This window comes from Eriocheir sinensis, chromosome 35 (assembly GCF_024679095.1).
Source record: "Eriocheir sinensis breed Jianghai 21 chromosome 35, ASM2467909v1, whole genome shotgun sequence".
In the NCBI taxonomy this organism is placed as follows: Eukaryota; Metazoa; Arthropoda; class Malacostraca; order Decapoda; family Varunidae; genus Eriocheir; species Eriocheir sinensis.
This window is the reverse complement of record NC_066543.1, coordinates 766,065-780,064: the sequence shown is the minus strand read 5'-3', so window position 1 is coordinate 780,064 and position 14,000 is coordinate 766,065. Positions and strand designations below refer to the sequence as shown.

Genomic DNA, 14,000 nt, shown 5'->3' with positions numbered 1-14,000 from the left:
GAAGGCAATAGTTTCAGGATACAAAGAGGGAGGCAAGAAGGCAGACGGTCCGGCAGGCGACCCCGGGCAGACTTCATGGGGGACAATGCTGTTTGAGGGGAGAGTCTCAAGGCGGCGGCGGGAGTGTCAGCCGCTGATTGTATTACTTCAGGCGAAGCGGCGGGCGGGAAGGCAACTTTGGGTCATATTTTTAAACATTTCAGCTTTCGTAGGAGTTTGGGGCATTTCCAGGGATAGTTTTATGACCCTTCTGGTAGTTTAACTCTTCTTCTGTGCTATGAACCTTAGAAAACACTCATTAGAACCCAATTCATTTCCTCTTCGTCCTTTGGAAATAGTTGATGTGTGGGGCGCCAGCGTCTGAGGGTCACATTCTTATACATTTTCCAAGCACTCGTATTTGACAAGGCTTTCGTAGGAGTTTAGGGCATTTCCAGGGATAGTTTTATAACCATTCTGATAGTGTAACCCTTCTTCTGTGCTATGAACCTTAGAAAACACTCATTAGAACCCGATTGATCTCTTTTTCGACCTTTAGAAATAGTTTATGTGAGAGCTGGAAGCGTCTGACAATACCTTACCCCTCCCAGCCCAGTCGCGGCCACCTTCCCTTGGCTAGCGCGCGTCACCCGGGGGAGCAGCAGCCAATGACCACCATTATAAAGGAAATGTGAGTATCAGGAGCCTGGAAAGTGCTGTGTCTCGCGTGTGCTCTCCAGGCGTTTGGGTGACGCGAAAAAGAAAATACCTTGTAAACATTTTGTGAGGAACGTGTACTAGGCTACTCGAGCTCTTTTACACTCTTTAAAATGTTTTAAGAAAAGCATCTGAGAACCCACAGCGGGCCGGACGCGAACCTACGTCCTCCAAGACTTCGCGCCCGCAGGCTAACCACTCAGCCACCGCCTCCCCTCTCTAATGTTTCTTAAAATTTCCTTCACGAGTAAACAACACCAGGCCGACTCAGAGGTTCAGGGGAGGCAGAAGACTCTCTTTGGACTTCATTTTGGTCTTCACGGTTAGGGACCTCGCTTAACTTTCTGGTAATGTAGGCAGACTGACGCAGGCCGGGGAGTAGCAGCAAAGGTTATAGGCAAAAGGTAAAAGGAAGAAAAGGCAGAGGAGGAGGAGGAGGAGAAGGGGGCAGTGAAAAGGGAAAGTAAACAAGAAGGAGGAAGAGCAGGCAGAGGAAGAAATATTGAAAATGAGAAACCGTGAAAGAGGAGGAAGCAAAAGGAATATTGAAAATGAGAAACCGTGAAAGAGGAGGAAGCGAAAGGAATAGAGAAAACAAGAAAACTAAAAACAAGGAGGAGGAAAAAGGCATAAAAGGAAGAGAAAGAGACAGAAACGGAGAAATACAGAGTCCGACGAGGAACGAAGAGAAGAATGAAAAGCGAAATAAGAGTGTAGATAGATAGATAGATAGATAGACTGATAAATAGGTACGTGTTATCCGCAAAAATACATTAAGAGGTATAACACGTCAATCACTCATTACAAATGTATCCTGATATCAAGATTATCACGTCTTTATATATCAGAAGGAAGCTCTAAGGTTGCTTAAATATTCTTACAACCGTAGGAACCGTCACACGAGTTCGCTCAGCAAGACGAAGAATAAAGGTCAGCTCCTGATTGACAGAGTACGGCACCAAAGTTGTATTTTTTTCTTTCTGTAAGTTTGTAAGTTTGCCTTTTCCAAGTTGCTGGTCCCTGTAATTTAGAAAGTTGCGTTGACAAAGCTGTGATTTCAACTGTTTCGTGAAGAGGAGAGAGAGAGAGAGAGAGAGTGTTTGCGTTCCGCGTGTACTGGCAACTTGGCGAGAACTGTACAACTATCTATTTGTGTCTGGCGTGTAACTATTTTGTCTGTGTGGTCTGTAATGATGTCGTCAGTGTAGTATGTAATCACTTCATCTGTGCGGCGAACCTGGTATTGGTTGGCTCAATGGTGGGCAAGGGGAAGGAGGAGGAGGAAAAGGAGGAGGAGGAAAAGGAGGGGGAGGACACGGCATTTATTCTGTGGCTACTATAAAAAAAACAGTAAGCATGGCGTGTCGTGTGTCAGAATTATTACCATTACGCTCTTATTTCCCGTTAGTTTGGTTAGCTAAGTAATGTGTTTGTGTGTGTGTGTCTGTCTTTTACTATCAATCTATCTATATATGGAGTGTCTGTATGTCTCTTTGTATTAGCATGTCTCAAATTTCCCGGTAGTTTGATTAGGTAAGTGATGTATGTGTTTGTGTTTAGCGTGTATTCATTCGTCTGCTCGGCGGCGTGTATGTGTGTGTGTGTGTGTGTGTGTGTGTGTGTGTGTGTGTGAGCCTTTAAACGTCTCATTCCCCTGATCCTGTTTTGGCCGGGGCTTGTAAACACGCTCGTGGGCGGATCGGCGGTGTAAGCCATCGGGAGTTATGTATTGTTTAGGGCCGTGTTATTCACCGCCGCGGGACGTATACGAATATATCATTGCCCGAGGATTTTGCCTTCACGATATTTCATGGATTCCTGCGCTCTTCGTCTTTATGGAAATTACGGTACGTTCTTCGAGTGCCTGAATGGTTGATGCTCTTGTTGTTTTTGTTAAAGTTCGATGTTTCAGACCATAAGTTCATTTTTTCATCTTTTTTCTCCCTCACTTTGAGCTTTTTCTAAAGTTTTCTTCGTATTCCTTGAGTGCTGCCAGTTTGGTTGATGTTCTTGTTGTTTTTGTTAAAGGTCGATGTTTGTCCATAAGTTTTTTTTTTTTCATTTCTTATTTTTCTCCTTCCCTTTGAACTTTTCTTCGTGCTAGACAGACCTTACGTTCCTGTACTGTTGATGTTCTTATTGTTAAGGATCGACGTCTCAGTCCATTAGTGGGTTTTTATTTTCACCTTATTTTCTCTCACTTTGAACATCTTTAAACTTTTCTTCGTGTTCTTCGAGTACTGCTAGACTGACCTTACTTGCCTGTTCTGTTGATGTTCTTGTTGTTCTTGTTCAGCGTCATATCTCCTTTTATCCATCTCCTTTCATATCCTTTCATTCATAAAACTCCTCCGCCGTGGTGCACTCGTTAGCCTCCCTGACTATGCGAATCTCCGGGCCTAGGTTCGAATCCCGGCCTGGGCAGAGTCAGCGAGCAGCCCACCCCCTACCCATGCAGCTGTTCATCCTTCCTTTTGGGGGCTAGTCGATAAATGGGTACCTGGGGACTCTTGGGGAAGGTAAACTGTGGTAACCTGGATGTTGCACTCGCCCTGTGTCTGGTTAAGGGTTCTCTCCCACCACAGGCTCAAAGGCTATAGCGTATGCCCCCAACTTTACCTTACCTTACTTTTTCATCCCTCTCTCCTTAAAGGTTTTTCTTTATATAGGCCACCCAATACCGTGCAATCAGAGCCACCAAGTACGGGCGAGCTCTCGTAAGCGCCGCTCCAATCTAAACTCACTCCCGACGCGTTTAGAAAGATAAAAATAAGGGAATCCACTCTTTAAAATTTCCTGCGTGGAGCTTCTTGGTAAACCTTAAAAACAGCGTGATACTGAAACCTCAACTCTCCTTGCTTTCCTCTTTTCCTTCCTTACTTCCTTCCTCGTCTTCATTACTTCTCCTCCTCCTCCTCCTCCTCCTCCTCTCGTTCCTTTCTTGCCTCTCTTTGCCCAGCTTCCCTTACCTTGCTCTTCTTTTTCTTCTTCGTGTCCTCCTCCTCCTTCTCCTCTCCTCCTCTTCTCTCTGCCTATCTTCCCTCTCTTCCTCCATTTCTTTCCCTCCTTCCTCATCTCCTTCCTCCTCCTCCTTCCCCTCCTCCTCCTCTTCTCTCTGCCCAGATTCTCTCTCCTTACACTTCTTTTCCTACTTCTTCTCTCCTCCTCCTCCTCCTCCTCCTCCTCCTCCTCCTCCTCCTCCTGCTCGCCGTTGAGCCAGCCAATACCAGGTTCGCCGCGCAAGTCTCAAACGAATATACAATTGGCGGCCGAACTTTACCTTAAGGCGCTTCTTGGCTGCGTCGTTTTCAATTTGGGTTCCTTCCTTCCTTTCCTTCTTGTTCACCAGCCACTCACTCGCTCGCTCCTTTCCTCCCTACTCCTACTTCCTTTCCCTCGATTCAAATACAGTCAGGCGATAGGAACACACACACACACACACACACACACACACACACACACACACACACACACACGCCAATGTCCCCTACCAGCAGTGTCGAGAAGCCCCTCGTGCAGCGCCCAGATCCATTCATTGTTGTCACCCTGCGGAGGCTCTGTATAAGAAAGCTCGCGAGTTGAGTTTCATATTCAATTCAACAACCCCTCTCCCTTGGCCCGTCTGTATGTGTGTGTGTGTGTGTGTGTGTGTTTTCCCGATGCGTTTCATATCATAAGAGCGGTTGTATTGTGTCCGGGGTCAGGCAGCCACGAAGAAGGTCTATTTTTAGTGGAGTGATATTGTATAGTGACATGAGCGAGGAACACGACGAAGGGATGGAAGGGATGATGGAAGGGAGAGGGAGGGAAAGGGAGGGTGAGAGAGCATTGATGAGAACGAAGGGGAGGAGCTGTGTGAGTTTTTTGGGAAGTAAACGAGAAGGACGAGGAATAGATTTTGTGTGCAGCCTAGTCTTGTATGCAGTGATGAGGGCGAGGGGAAGGAAGGTTATGTGTTGGGGTTTTGGTGTAGGACAGAACAAAGTGCGAGAGAGAGATGTGCTATTTAGCATTGAGTGTAGTAATGAGGAAGAAGTAGAGGTGTTTTGCGAGGCTTTGGTTTGGTGAGGAGGTTAAGGACGAGGGAGAGATATTTTAAGTGTAGTCTTTAGTACAGTGAAGAGGAAAAAGAAGAGGTGCTGAGGTAAGGTTTTTGATGAGGGGGATATGAACAAGGACGAGGGAGAGGTAGTTTTTGCTGTCTTGAGTGCAGTGACAAGCTGGGGAGAGGTACTGTGTGAGCTCGTTGGCATGTTAACGAGAATAAAGACGAGAGAGAGATTTTGTGTGTAGTTCTTAATGTTCTTATAATGTTCTCACCCTCCACAGTCTCAGGGGTAAATGGTACGGAGATGAGCACTCAGTCCACGCGCAGATAATACTGTATGCTCCCACCCAAGGCCAAGAGAGGAGGTCTGTCCGTCTCCATCCATCACTTCCTGCCGGGGGGTGACGTAGTCCGTGACATGTCCTCTCGGGGCTATCCGCTGTCATCTATGAGTCGGAGTATCAGTACTGTTTGTCCCTCGCATGTCTCCCGTCTTCATTTCGATTAAGCTCCGTTTTCTGTGGTGAAAGTATACGTGTGCACTCCATGTGAGCTAAATCCAGAGCTCTTCATCAGTTAATCTCTGAGCAAATACAGATACACATATATAACTTGAGGGGACAGAGGACGACACTCGATGATTAAGTGAGAAAAGAGGGTGTGGAGAGAGTTTCCCATAAAGCATACCCATCTTCCCTCTCTCGTTTTCTTCTATATGAATCTATGGGGACGTCACCACTCGGTACAGAAAGCTACGCCCATTGATATTGATACCGTGCCTTTATGGGCTATGCGTTTTATCTCCTCCTTCTCTTGACCCTGCTTTTCCTGTTTCCTCACGCCTCCTACCAGCCATTCCTCCCTCTCTTCCTCTCTCCCTGTCTTCTCTAACCCCTCCAATTATTTCTTCTGTTGCATCGGCCTCTCTACCTTCTCCATCCTTGCCCTGTTCCCCTTACGTCTCCTTACATCCATACCTCCCTCTCTCCCTCTCTCTCTCTCTCTCTCCCTATCTTTTTCTCCCCCCTCCATTCCTAATGTTCCGTCGCATCGGCCTCAACAGAGCAATCCCACCAACAACAGCTTATCCATAGAAAAGCGCAGCGGAGTCGACACTTTTTTCCGCTCAACTCGACTGACTGACTGACTGACGTGTTCCCTCCCCCTCGACGCGGCCCTCACCCACCCCACCCAACCCCCCGCGGCAGGCCTGTATAGCTGGTGACGGAGGCAGAACGCTTGGAAATCAATTATATAACCTGGCGAAGGATAATATGGGCGTGTGAAGGTAGTCTCAGGAAAAGAAGGGGAAAAGAAAGGAAAGGAAGGTGAAGATAAGTAGAGAAATGGAGAAGGGCGTGCGAAGGTAGTCTTAGGAAAAGGAGGAAAAGAGAGAGAGAGAGAGAGAGAGAGAGAGAGAGAGAGAGAGAGAGAGAGAGAGAGAGAGAGAGAGAGAGAGAGAGAGAGAGAGAGAGAGAGAGAGAGAGAGAGAGAGAGAGAGAGAGAGAGAGTTGTCATAATGAGGGCCGAACTGTTATCCTTAACTAGATCACAACAACGAATTTCCTTTTATTTTATTTCGCATTAATCTGTCAAGGCCAATTATATGTTGTGGGGTTAAGGAAGGAGGAGGAGGAAGAAGAAGAGGAAGAAGAGGAAGAAAATGAAAAAGACGAAGACAGATGTTGATGAAGAACGGGTTGTTTGTTTTCTTCTCCTCCTCCTCCTCCTCCTCCTCCTCCTGCAAAGCTTTGATAATATATATAGAGATCCCTTCCGCTTATCCCTTATCCAAACCGTCTTATACCTCCTCCACCTCCTCCTCCTCCTCCTCCTCCTCCTCCTCTTCCTCCTCCTTGTTATTTTCCTCTGCCATCCTTTCTCCCATTTTCCTTCCTTTTCTTCATCCCATCACTTTTTTTTCTTTTTTTTTTCCTTTCCACATCTCCTCGTCCCTCTTCCTACCCAACCGTTCCTCCTCCTCCTCCTCCTCCTCCTCCTCCTCCTCCTCCTCGTCCCTCTTCCTACCCAACCGTTCCTCCTCCTCCTCCTCCCTTTCCTCCTCTTCCTCTCCTCTCCCCTCCTCTCCTCTTCTCTTCCTACTCTTCTCTCCTCTTCTTCTCTTCTCTTCTCTTCCCGTCTTCCTTTCTCCTCATCCTCCTCTCCTCCGCCCTTCACTGCCCCTTCCCTTCTTCCTCTCTCCCTTTCAATCCCTCCTTCTCCTCCTCTTCCTCCTCCTCCTCCTCTCCATTCGTTTCTCCTTTCATCTCGTTCTCCTCTTTCTCCTTTCTCTTATTCACCCGTTCCTTCTCTCCTCTCCTCCTATAGTAACCCGTTCTTCGTTCTTTCTCCTTTTAGTTTCCTCTTCTTCTCGACTCTTTCCGCTTTCTCCTCCTCCTCAGCAATCTAGCTTTCCATTTCTCCTCCCTCCCAACCTTCCCCTCCCGTCTTCTGCCTCACACGCCAAACAAGCTCTCCGTAGCCTCGCCGCCGCGCTCCCCGAAGCGTGTTGATTCAGCACAGCCAGCGGGATGTAACATAAACAGGGAGGCGGGCCGGGCGCTCCTCCTCTTCACGCCCCGCGCCCTCACCCACCCACCAGCGACCACGTTAGAAAGGGAGGTGTGTGTGGCAAGGATGGGAGAGGATGAATGGCACGAAAGGGTACGTTAAAAAGGGCAGAGGGCGAGGTGGGAAGCAACGGGGGAGATTTAAGTGATATGGGAAAAGCTTAGGTTGAGGTTTGGCAATATGGGAGAGGCATAGAGGAAGGAAACTGTACTTGATAGGCTGACGGGTGGGTGTCTGGGATGTGGGTTTGAGTAAGTTGATTGGTAGAAAGGAAGTGTGCATATAGGTCTGGGTGTGTGGGTGTGCGTGTCAAACTGTCAGTTGGTTGGCATAGGCATTGAATAGTCGTGTTTTCCTAGCCTGATTGAAACACACACACGCAATGACTGTCGTGGCGTGTCGTGTCGGGGCTGTCGGTGGGTGTGTTGTGAGGGCTCAGTCAACAGTGTGTGTCTCGTCTCCTCGCTTCCCGCTCGCAGCTCTTCGTCGTCCTCTGCCGCACACTTGATAGCGAGGGAACTGGAAGAGGAATTGAAGCGTACTAATAATATACGACGGTAGCAAGAATAGGACACCGTGGCAAACTTGTTATTACGTCCTGCGTCATACTTGGTAGCGAGAGAAGTGACTACGTGGAGAGACTGAAAAATATGGTAAAAGAGAAACGAGAAAAGCGAAAAAGAGAAAATATAGCGAAAGAACTTACTTGAGAAAATGATAAATGTGGAGGTAAGACAAACGAGAGAGGAGAAAAGGAGAAAAAAAAGAAAAAATATGGAAAAAAAAGAGAAAAAGAGAGAAAAGAAACAAAAGGAGAAAAATGAAAAACGAGAGAAACGAGAAGAGGAAAATGAAAGAGAAATATAACAAGAGTCGAAGTGTACATTAATTAAACAAGGATAAACAAAAATACGAAACCACGGAAAAATAATTAGACTGTAACTTTATATTTATTTCGCTGTAATCTCCGCTTCGTTATACAACACCGTCCATTAGCTGATGACGTTATATTCGATGTGATTGGCAGGTTGGTTGTTACATTTATTGCTCTCCTCCGTGTGTGTGTGTGTGTGTGTGTGTGTGTGTGTGTGTGTGTGTGTGTGTCGTAGTCTTATCCTTCGCTAAACCCCCTTCCTCAGTCCCTCCTCTCCTCCCCTGTTTTCCTCTCCTATCCTCTCCTTCCACCCATTTCCTCACATCTCTCATTCTCTCATCCCCTTTCTGACCCCTTCCTCGTCCTCATCCGCCTTTTCCTCTCTCCTCTTTCTCCTCCACACACCCACACACTAAAGAACCAGCTTATTTACCACGCCGCTGCATAGGGGGAATAATAATCTGATCTTGAGGCAATCAGCTTGCGAGGGCGAGGAGGAAGGAGCGGTGCGGGCGTGGAGCCGCTTCTAACCCAAGAGCTGGCCGGCGTTAGGGACCTCAGGGCTTCCTCCTCCTCCTCCGCCTGTGATTTCATTTTGGGGAAAGGCTACTCAGGAAGGGGAGAGATGAAGGGTCTGTAAGGGATATAAAGGGGAGAACGAGGGCTTACAGAGTGGGTTATTGTATTGTTAGTAGTAGTTTGAGTTTGGTGGGATTTAGACCTGATATCTTAGTGTTGTTTTATGTGTATAGGGGAAAGATTGTGAGCGCGTGTGTGTGTGTGTGTGTGTGTGTGTGTGTGTGCGTGTGGTACAGGAAGAAAAGGAAGAGGAAAAGGAGGAAGAAGAGGAAGAGGAGAAGGAAGAGCAAAAAGAGTAGGAGGAAAGAAAAGCCAAGGAAAGTAGGAGGAAGAGAGGAAAGGGGTGAGGGAGAGGAGGCAGAGGAGACACAGTGACCGCCGAACGCACCTGTGGCGGACAAAGAGGCCCTGATAAGCAAACTTGGGGCAGCGCTGACGAGGACGAGGGACGCGGACGGGGACAGAGGGGACGGCACAGGGCGAGGGGCGAGAGAGGTGGTTGAGGGGTGGATGTGAGGCCAAACTTGCTACCCCCCGAAGAGACGCCAGATGAGCAAAGCCGTAGAGAGAGCGGGAAACTTCGGCTCCAGTCTGATGGTGTTTTCCGAACGTAAGGCAATCCACCCACCAGCCCGCCGACGTACCCACCAACCCTAGGAAGTTTGTATGTGTGTTGGTTGATTGGTTGACTGGTTGACTCCCTCCCTTCCTTCCTGCTTCTCTTCCTCCTCTTCTATCCCTTCTCTACACGCTCCCTGCTTTTCTTCCTCCTATTTTTACTGCTCCTCCTCTTCCTCTTCCACGCTCTTTGCCTTACTTACTCCTCCTCTTTTTTGCTCCTCCTCTCCCTTTCCCTCTCCTTTCTCTTCCTCTTCTTTCTCTTCTACCTCCTCCTCTTATAACGCTCAAACACACACACACACACACACACACACACACACACACACACACACACACACACACACACACACACACACACACACACACACACACACACACACACACACACACACACACACCTCTCCAACCCGCCCCAACCTTCCCCAAACCCACCAAACACTGCCCCCCCCACACCCCACCCCACACCCCCGAACACTCACCTATGATGGTCAGGTTGACGAGGCTATTGTGTGACGGGGACCTGAAGAAGTCAACCTGCACTGCACACGCCGCCAGTAGTCCCGGCCACACGCTAGTGAGGGCGTGCGGCGGCGGTGGTGCTAACCTCCTGGACCCCCCCGCCCGCCTTGTCCCCCAGACAGGCTGCTGGTGGCTGACCATCATCGTATCTGAAGGAGGAGAGGAGAGTTGGGGGTTGAGGGGGAAGAGAGGAGTGTGACAGGGACCTGAAGATAGATAGATAGATAGATAGAGAGAGAGAGAGAGAGAGAGAGAGAGAGAGAGAGAGAGAGAGAGAGAGAGAGAGAGAGAGAGAGAGAGAGAGAGAGAGAGAGAGAGAGAGAGAGAGAGAGAGAGAGAGAGAGAGAGAGAGAGAGAGAGAGAGAGAGAGAGAGAGAGAGAGAGAGAGAGAGAGAGAGAGAGAGAGAGAGAGAGAGAGAGAGAGAGAGAGAGAGAGAGAGAGAGAGAGAGAGAGAGAGAGAGCAAGGGCAGGCTTTAGAGGGATGAGGGCGGCTAGTTGCGGAGGCCCATAACACTGTGATATTCAGCGGGTCGTGTCGGGCGGCGGAGCACCCACCTCGCGCCCTTGTATAGTCCAGGGTTCAGCGCGGCGGCGGGCTGCTGAGGGAGATAAGGCGACCCAAGACTAACCTTCTCTGGGCCGTTCTTTTTTGGGGGGCTTCTCCCTTCCTTCCTTCCTGCCTTTTTTGTACCGTATTATCCCCCATATTAGCCTGAGAGAGAGAGAGAGAGAGAGAGAGAGAGAGAGAGAGAGAGAGAGAGAGAGAGAGAGAGAGAGAGAGAGAGAGAGAGAGAGAGAGAGAGAGAGAGAGAGAGAGAGAGTTCATGAATTAACCTAATGGAACACATATTTGATAAGAGTTTCGTAGAAGTTGTGAGAGGCATTTCCAGTGGTAGTTTTATAACCCTGACGGTAATTTGACCCTTTTTCTGTAACATGAACCTAAAAAGGGCATTATTCTTAAACATTTCGGCGCCCAAGCCCTCATACATTTAAGAAGGCTTTCGAAGGAGTTTTTTTAGGCATTTCAGGGCTAGTTATATGACCCTGGTGGTAGTTTGACCCTGCTTCTGTACCATGAATCTAAAGAAACATTCATGAGAACCCGACTGATCTCTTTCTCGACCTTTGGAAATAGATGATGTGAGCGGTGGAGGCGTCTGACAATACCTAGCCTAAGTCTCCACTCTTCGGGGGTTTGACAAAGAAGTTTCCATAAAGTATCTGTGATCCTGACCCAAGGGCCGCTGATAGGCCTCTTTGTGTCAAGCCGGGAGGGAGAAAGTTGTTGCCCTCCACGTAATTTGTCAGATTTCTACGTTGTATGTTTTAGACTTTAGAGCGAAGGTTAGGAGGTAGGATAGGCCTAGAGGCGTTATTTTTGTTATATTTTCAAGTTATTTGTCATTTCTTGTTGTTGCTTTTTTTTCATAAGGATTTGAACACCAATTTTGTGCAGCTGATGCAGAGCTGTTCGTTTTTAATCTGTCTATTCTCTCTCTCTCTCTCTCTCTCTCTCTCTCTCTCTCTTTATTTAAACATGTTCAGTACATTAGTACATGGCAGTATTATTTTTCTATGCTAAAGTTCCCCCGACCGTTGGGGAGCTATTTAAAAGCTTCTGCCGATTATATTATACAATTATATACATGTTTACGGTGGGTGTAGGAGTAGCCACCTGTGGGACGCAACCTTCATCTGCTGAGTGGACAGTTGTGTCACATCCACATCAGCAGTGAGGTTGTTCCACCACACCACCGCTGCGATGGAGAAGGCACGTTGGTGGGTGCTGGAGCGGGCCATTGGCACTTCCAGGAGGGAGGCGTTGCTCAGCACCGTTCTCGTGCTGCGCTCAGACCTCCTCCAGGTAGCCCTCAGGTCCGTCAGGTGGGGCACTAGGCCCACTTGTGCTTTGTGTAGCACCGTCAGGGCAGCGACGCGGCGACGGTGCTCCAGGCTATTCAGCTGGTTCGTGGCTGGTCTTGCCCTTCCTTCGTGTGGGTGTTGTTGTTGTTGTTGTCGCTGTGTCTCCCACTGGCTCGGTCGGTGGTGCTGGGTGCTGTTGATGAGGCGTTCAGCCCTCCTCTGCACCTTGTCTAGCAGGTTGAGGTGGCAGCGGGCGCTGGCCATCCAGGTGAGCGGTGCATACTCCATCACTGGACGGACTTGTGCCTTATAGAGGGTGTTCAGGCCTTCAGCATCGAGGAGGTTCTTCATGTGGCGCAGGAGGTTCACCATCTGGGAGGCTTTGTGCGCCACCCTTTCAAGGTGACGGTCAAACCGCAGCTGGGAGTCCACCTCCACGCCCAGGATGTCGACGCTGGCCTGCAGAGGGATGGTGTCGTTCCCGAATCTCAGTCTGCCGTGGAGTTGCCTCGCGTCCTCCCGAGAACGTGATATTACCATGGCCTGGGTTTTGTCAGGGGCAAACCTGACTTGCCACCTCTTTCCCCAGGCCATTATGTCTGCCAACTGTCTGTTGACGGACTCTATCACGTCCTGGGCGTCCTCCCTCTTGTATGTTCTGGAGAGGGTGCAGTCGTCGGCGTAGGCGCTTGCTGCCGGGATGGTTTGCAGGAGGTCGTTAAAGTATATGTTCCACAGAATAGGTCCAAGGACGGACCCCTGTGGAACGGAGGCCTCCACCGGGAAGCTGGTCGAGGTGCTTCCGTTGACTTGTACGCGGAGGCTCCTGCCTAACAGGTAGTTTGAGAGCAGGCGCAGCAGGTCCCCCGTGATGCCTAGTTGCTGTAGCTTCGCCGTCAGACCGCGGTGCCAAACGGAGTCGAACGCGCCAGCTATATCCAGGGCAATCACGAGAGAGGGGTGGCCGTCATCAAGGGCGTCATGCCAGGACTTTGAGAGGAGAAGGAGGAGGTCTGAGGTAGAGCGGCCCTTCCGAAAACCAAACTGCTTCGGTGACTGCAGGTGGTTTTCCTCGAGGAAGGATGTCAATTGCTCCCCGATGATCCTCTCAAATATCTTGCTGATGATTGGGAGGAATGATATTGGCCTGTAATTGCCTGGCTCGGACCTGGATTTTTTCTTGTGTACGGGTGTGACTCTGGCCTCCTTCCACTGTGCAGGCCACACCCCGCTCTGCAGGCATCGCCGGAAGATCTGGGCGAGGGGGCTGGTGAGCTCATCGGAGCATCGCCGCAGTAAGTATGGACTGACGCTGTCAGGGCCTGGCGCCTTCCTGGTGTTGACGCCCCTCAGATGTCTCCTGACAGCGTCCTCAGAGATTAGCACACTCTCTAGTTTTGAGGCGATGAGTTGGGGGAGGGTGGGCGGCTGCCTGTCTGGTTCCTGGGTTGTCATCTTTTGACTGAAGTGACAGACCAGCAGGTCAGCCTTTTCCCGGCTGGTGATGGCCAGGTCTCCGTCGGGTTTCCTCAGGGGCGGGATACGTTCCTGGGGGGTAAGGCCTTGCTGTTCCTTCACCAGCCCCCACCACTGTTTCGGGTCGGTTTGGTTAGAGGACAGCTTTCTCCTCCTGTCGGCATCCCACCTTTCTTTTGTCCACTTTGCTGTCTCTCTCTCTCTCTCTCTCTCTCTCTCTCTCTCTCTCTCTCTCTCTCTCTCTCTCTCTCTCTCTCTCTCTCTCTCTCTCTCTCTCTCTCTCTCTCTCTCTCTCTCTCTCCTTTTATCTCTGACCCTAAAGAAACACATTTGACAAGGCTTTCATAAGATTTGTAGGCATTTCCAGGGGTAGTTATATGACCTTTCTGGTTGTCTGACCTTTCTTCTGCACCATGAACCACAAAAAACACTCATGAGAACCCGACTGATCTCCTTTAAGGCCTTTGGAAATGAGTTCATGGTACAGAAGAAAGGCTCAAACTACCATCAGGGTCGTAAAACTATCCCTGGAAATGCCTCTCACAACTCCTACGACAGCCTTGTCAAATATGTGTGTTTTTTTACGTTCACGGTACAGAAGATGGATCAAACTACCACCAGGGTCATAAAACTACCCCTGGAAATGCCCAAACCAAACTCCAACGAAAGCCTTGTCAAATGTGTGCTTGAGCGCCGAAATGTTTAAGAATATGGCCCTTCGTTCCCTCCCTCACTCACTCACTCACTCA

The 14,000-nt window shown here is 49.3% G+C and overlaps 1 protein-coding gene across 1 annotated transcript in view; it reads right to left on the bottom strand.

Annotated features, from left to right (window-relative positions):
• The window catches only part of LOC127007540 (neural cell adhesion molecule 1-like), a 165,017-nt gene that overhangs the window by 75,595 nt on the left and 75,422 nt on the right, over positions 1 to 14,000 (bottom strand). Inside the window, exon 6 of the mRNA XM_050878709.1 lies at positions 9,869 to 10,057. Within this exon, the coding sequence (XP_050734666.1) occupies positions 9,869 to 10,057 (189 nt within the window). The remainder of the gene's footprint in view (positions 1 to 9,868; positions 10,058 to 14,000) is intronic.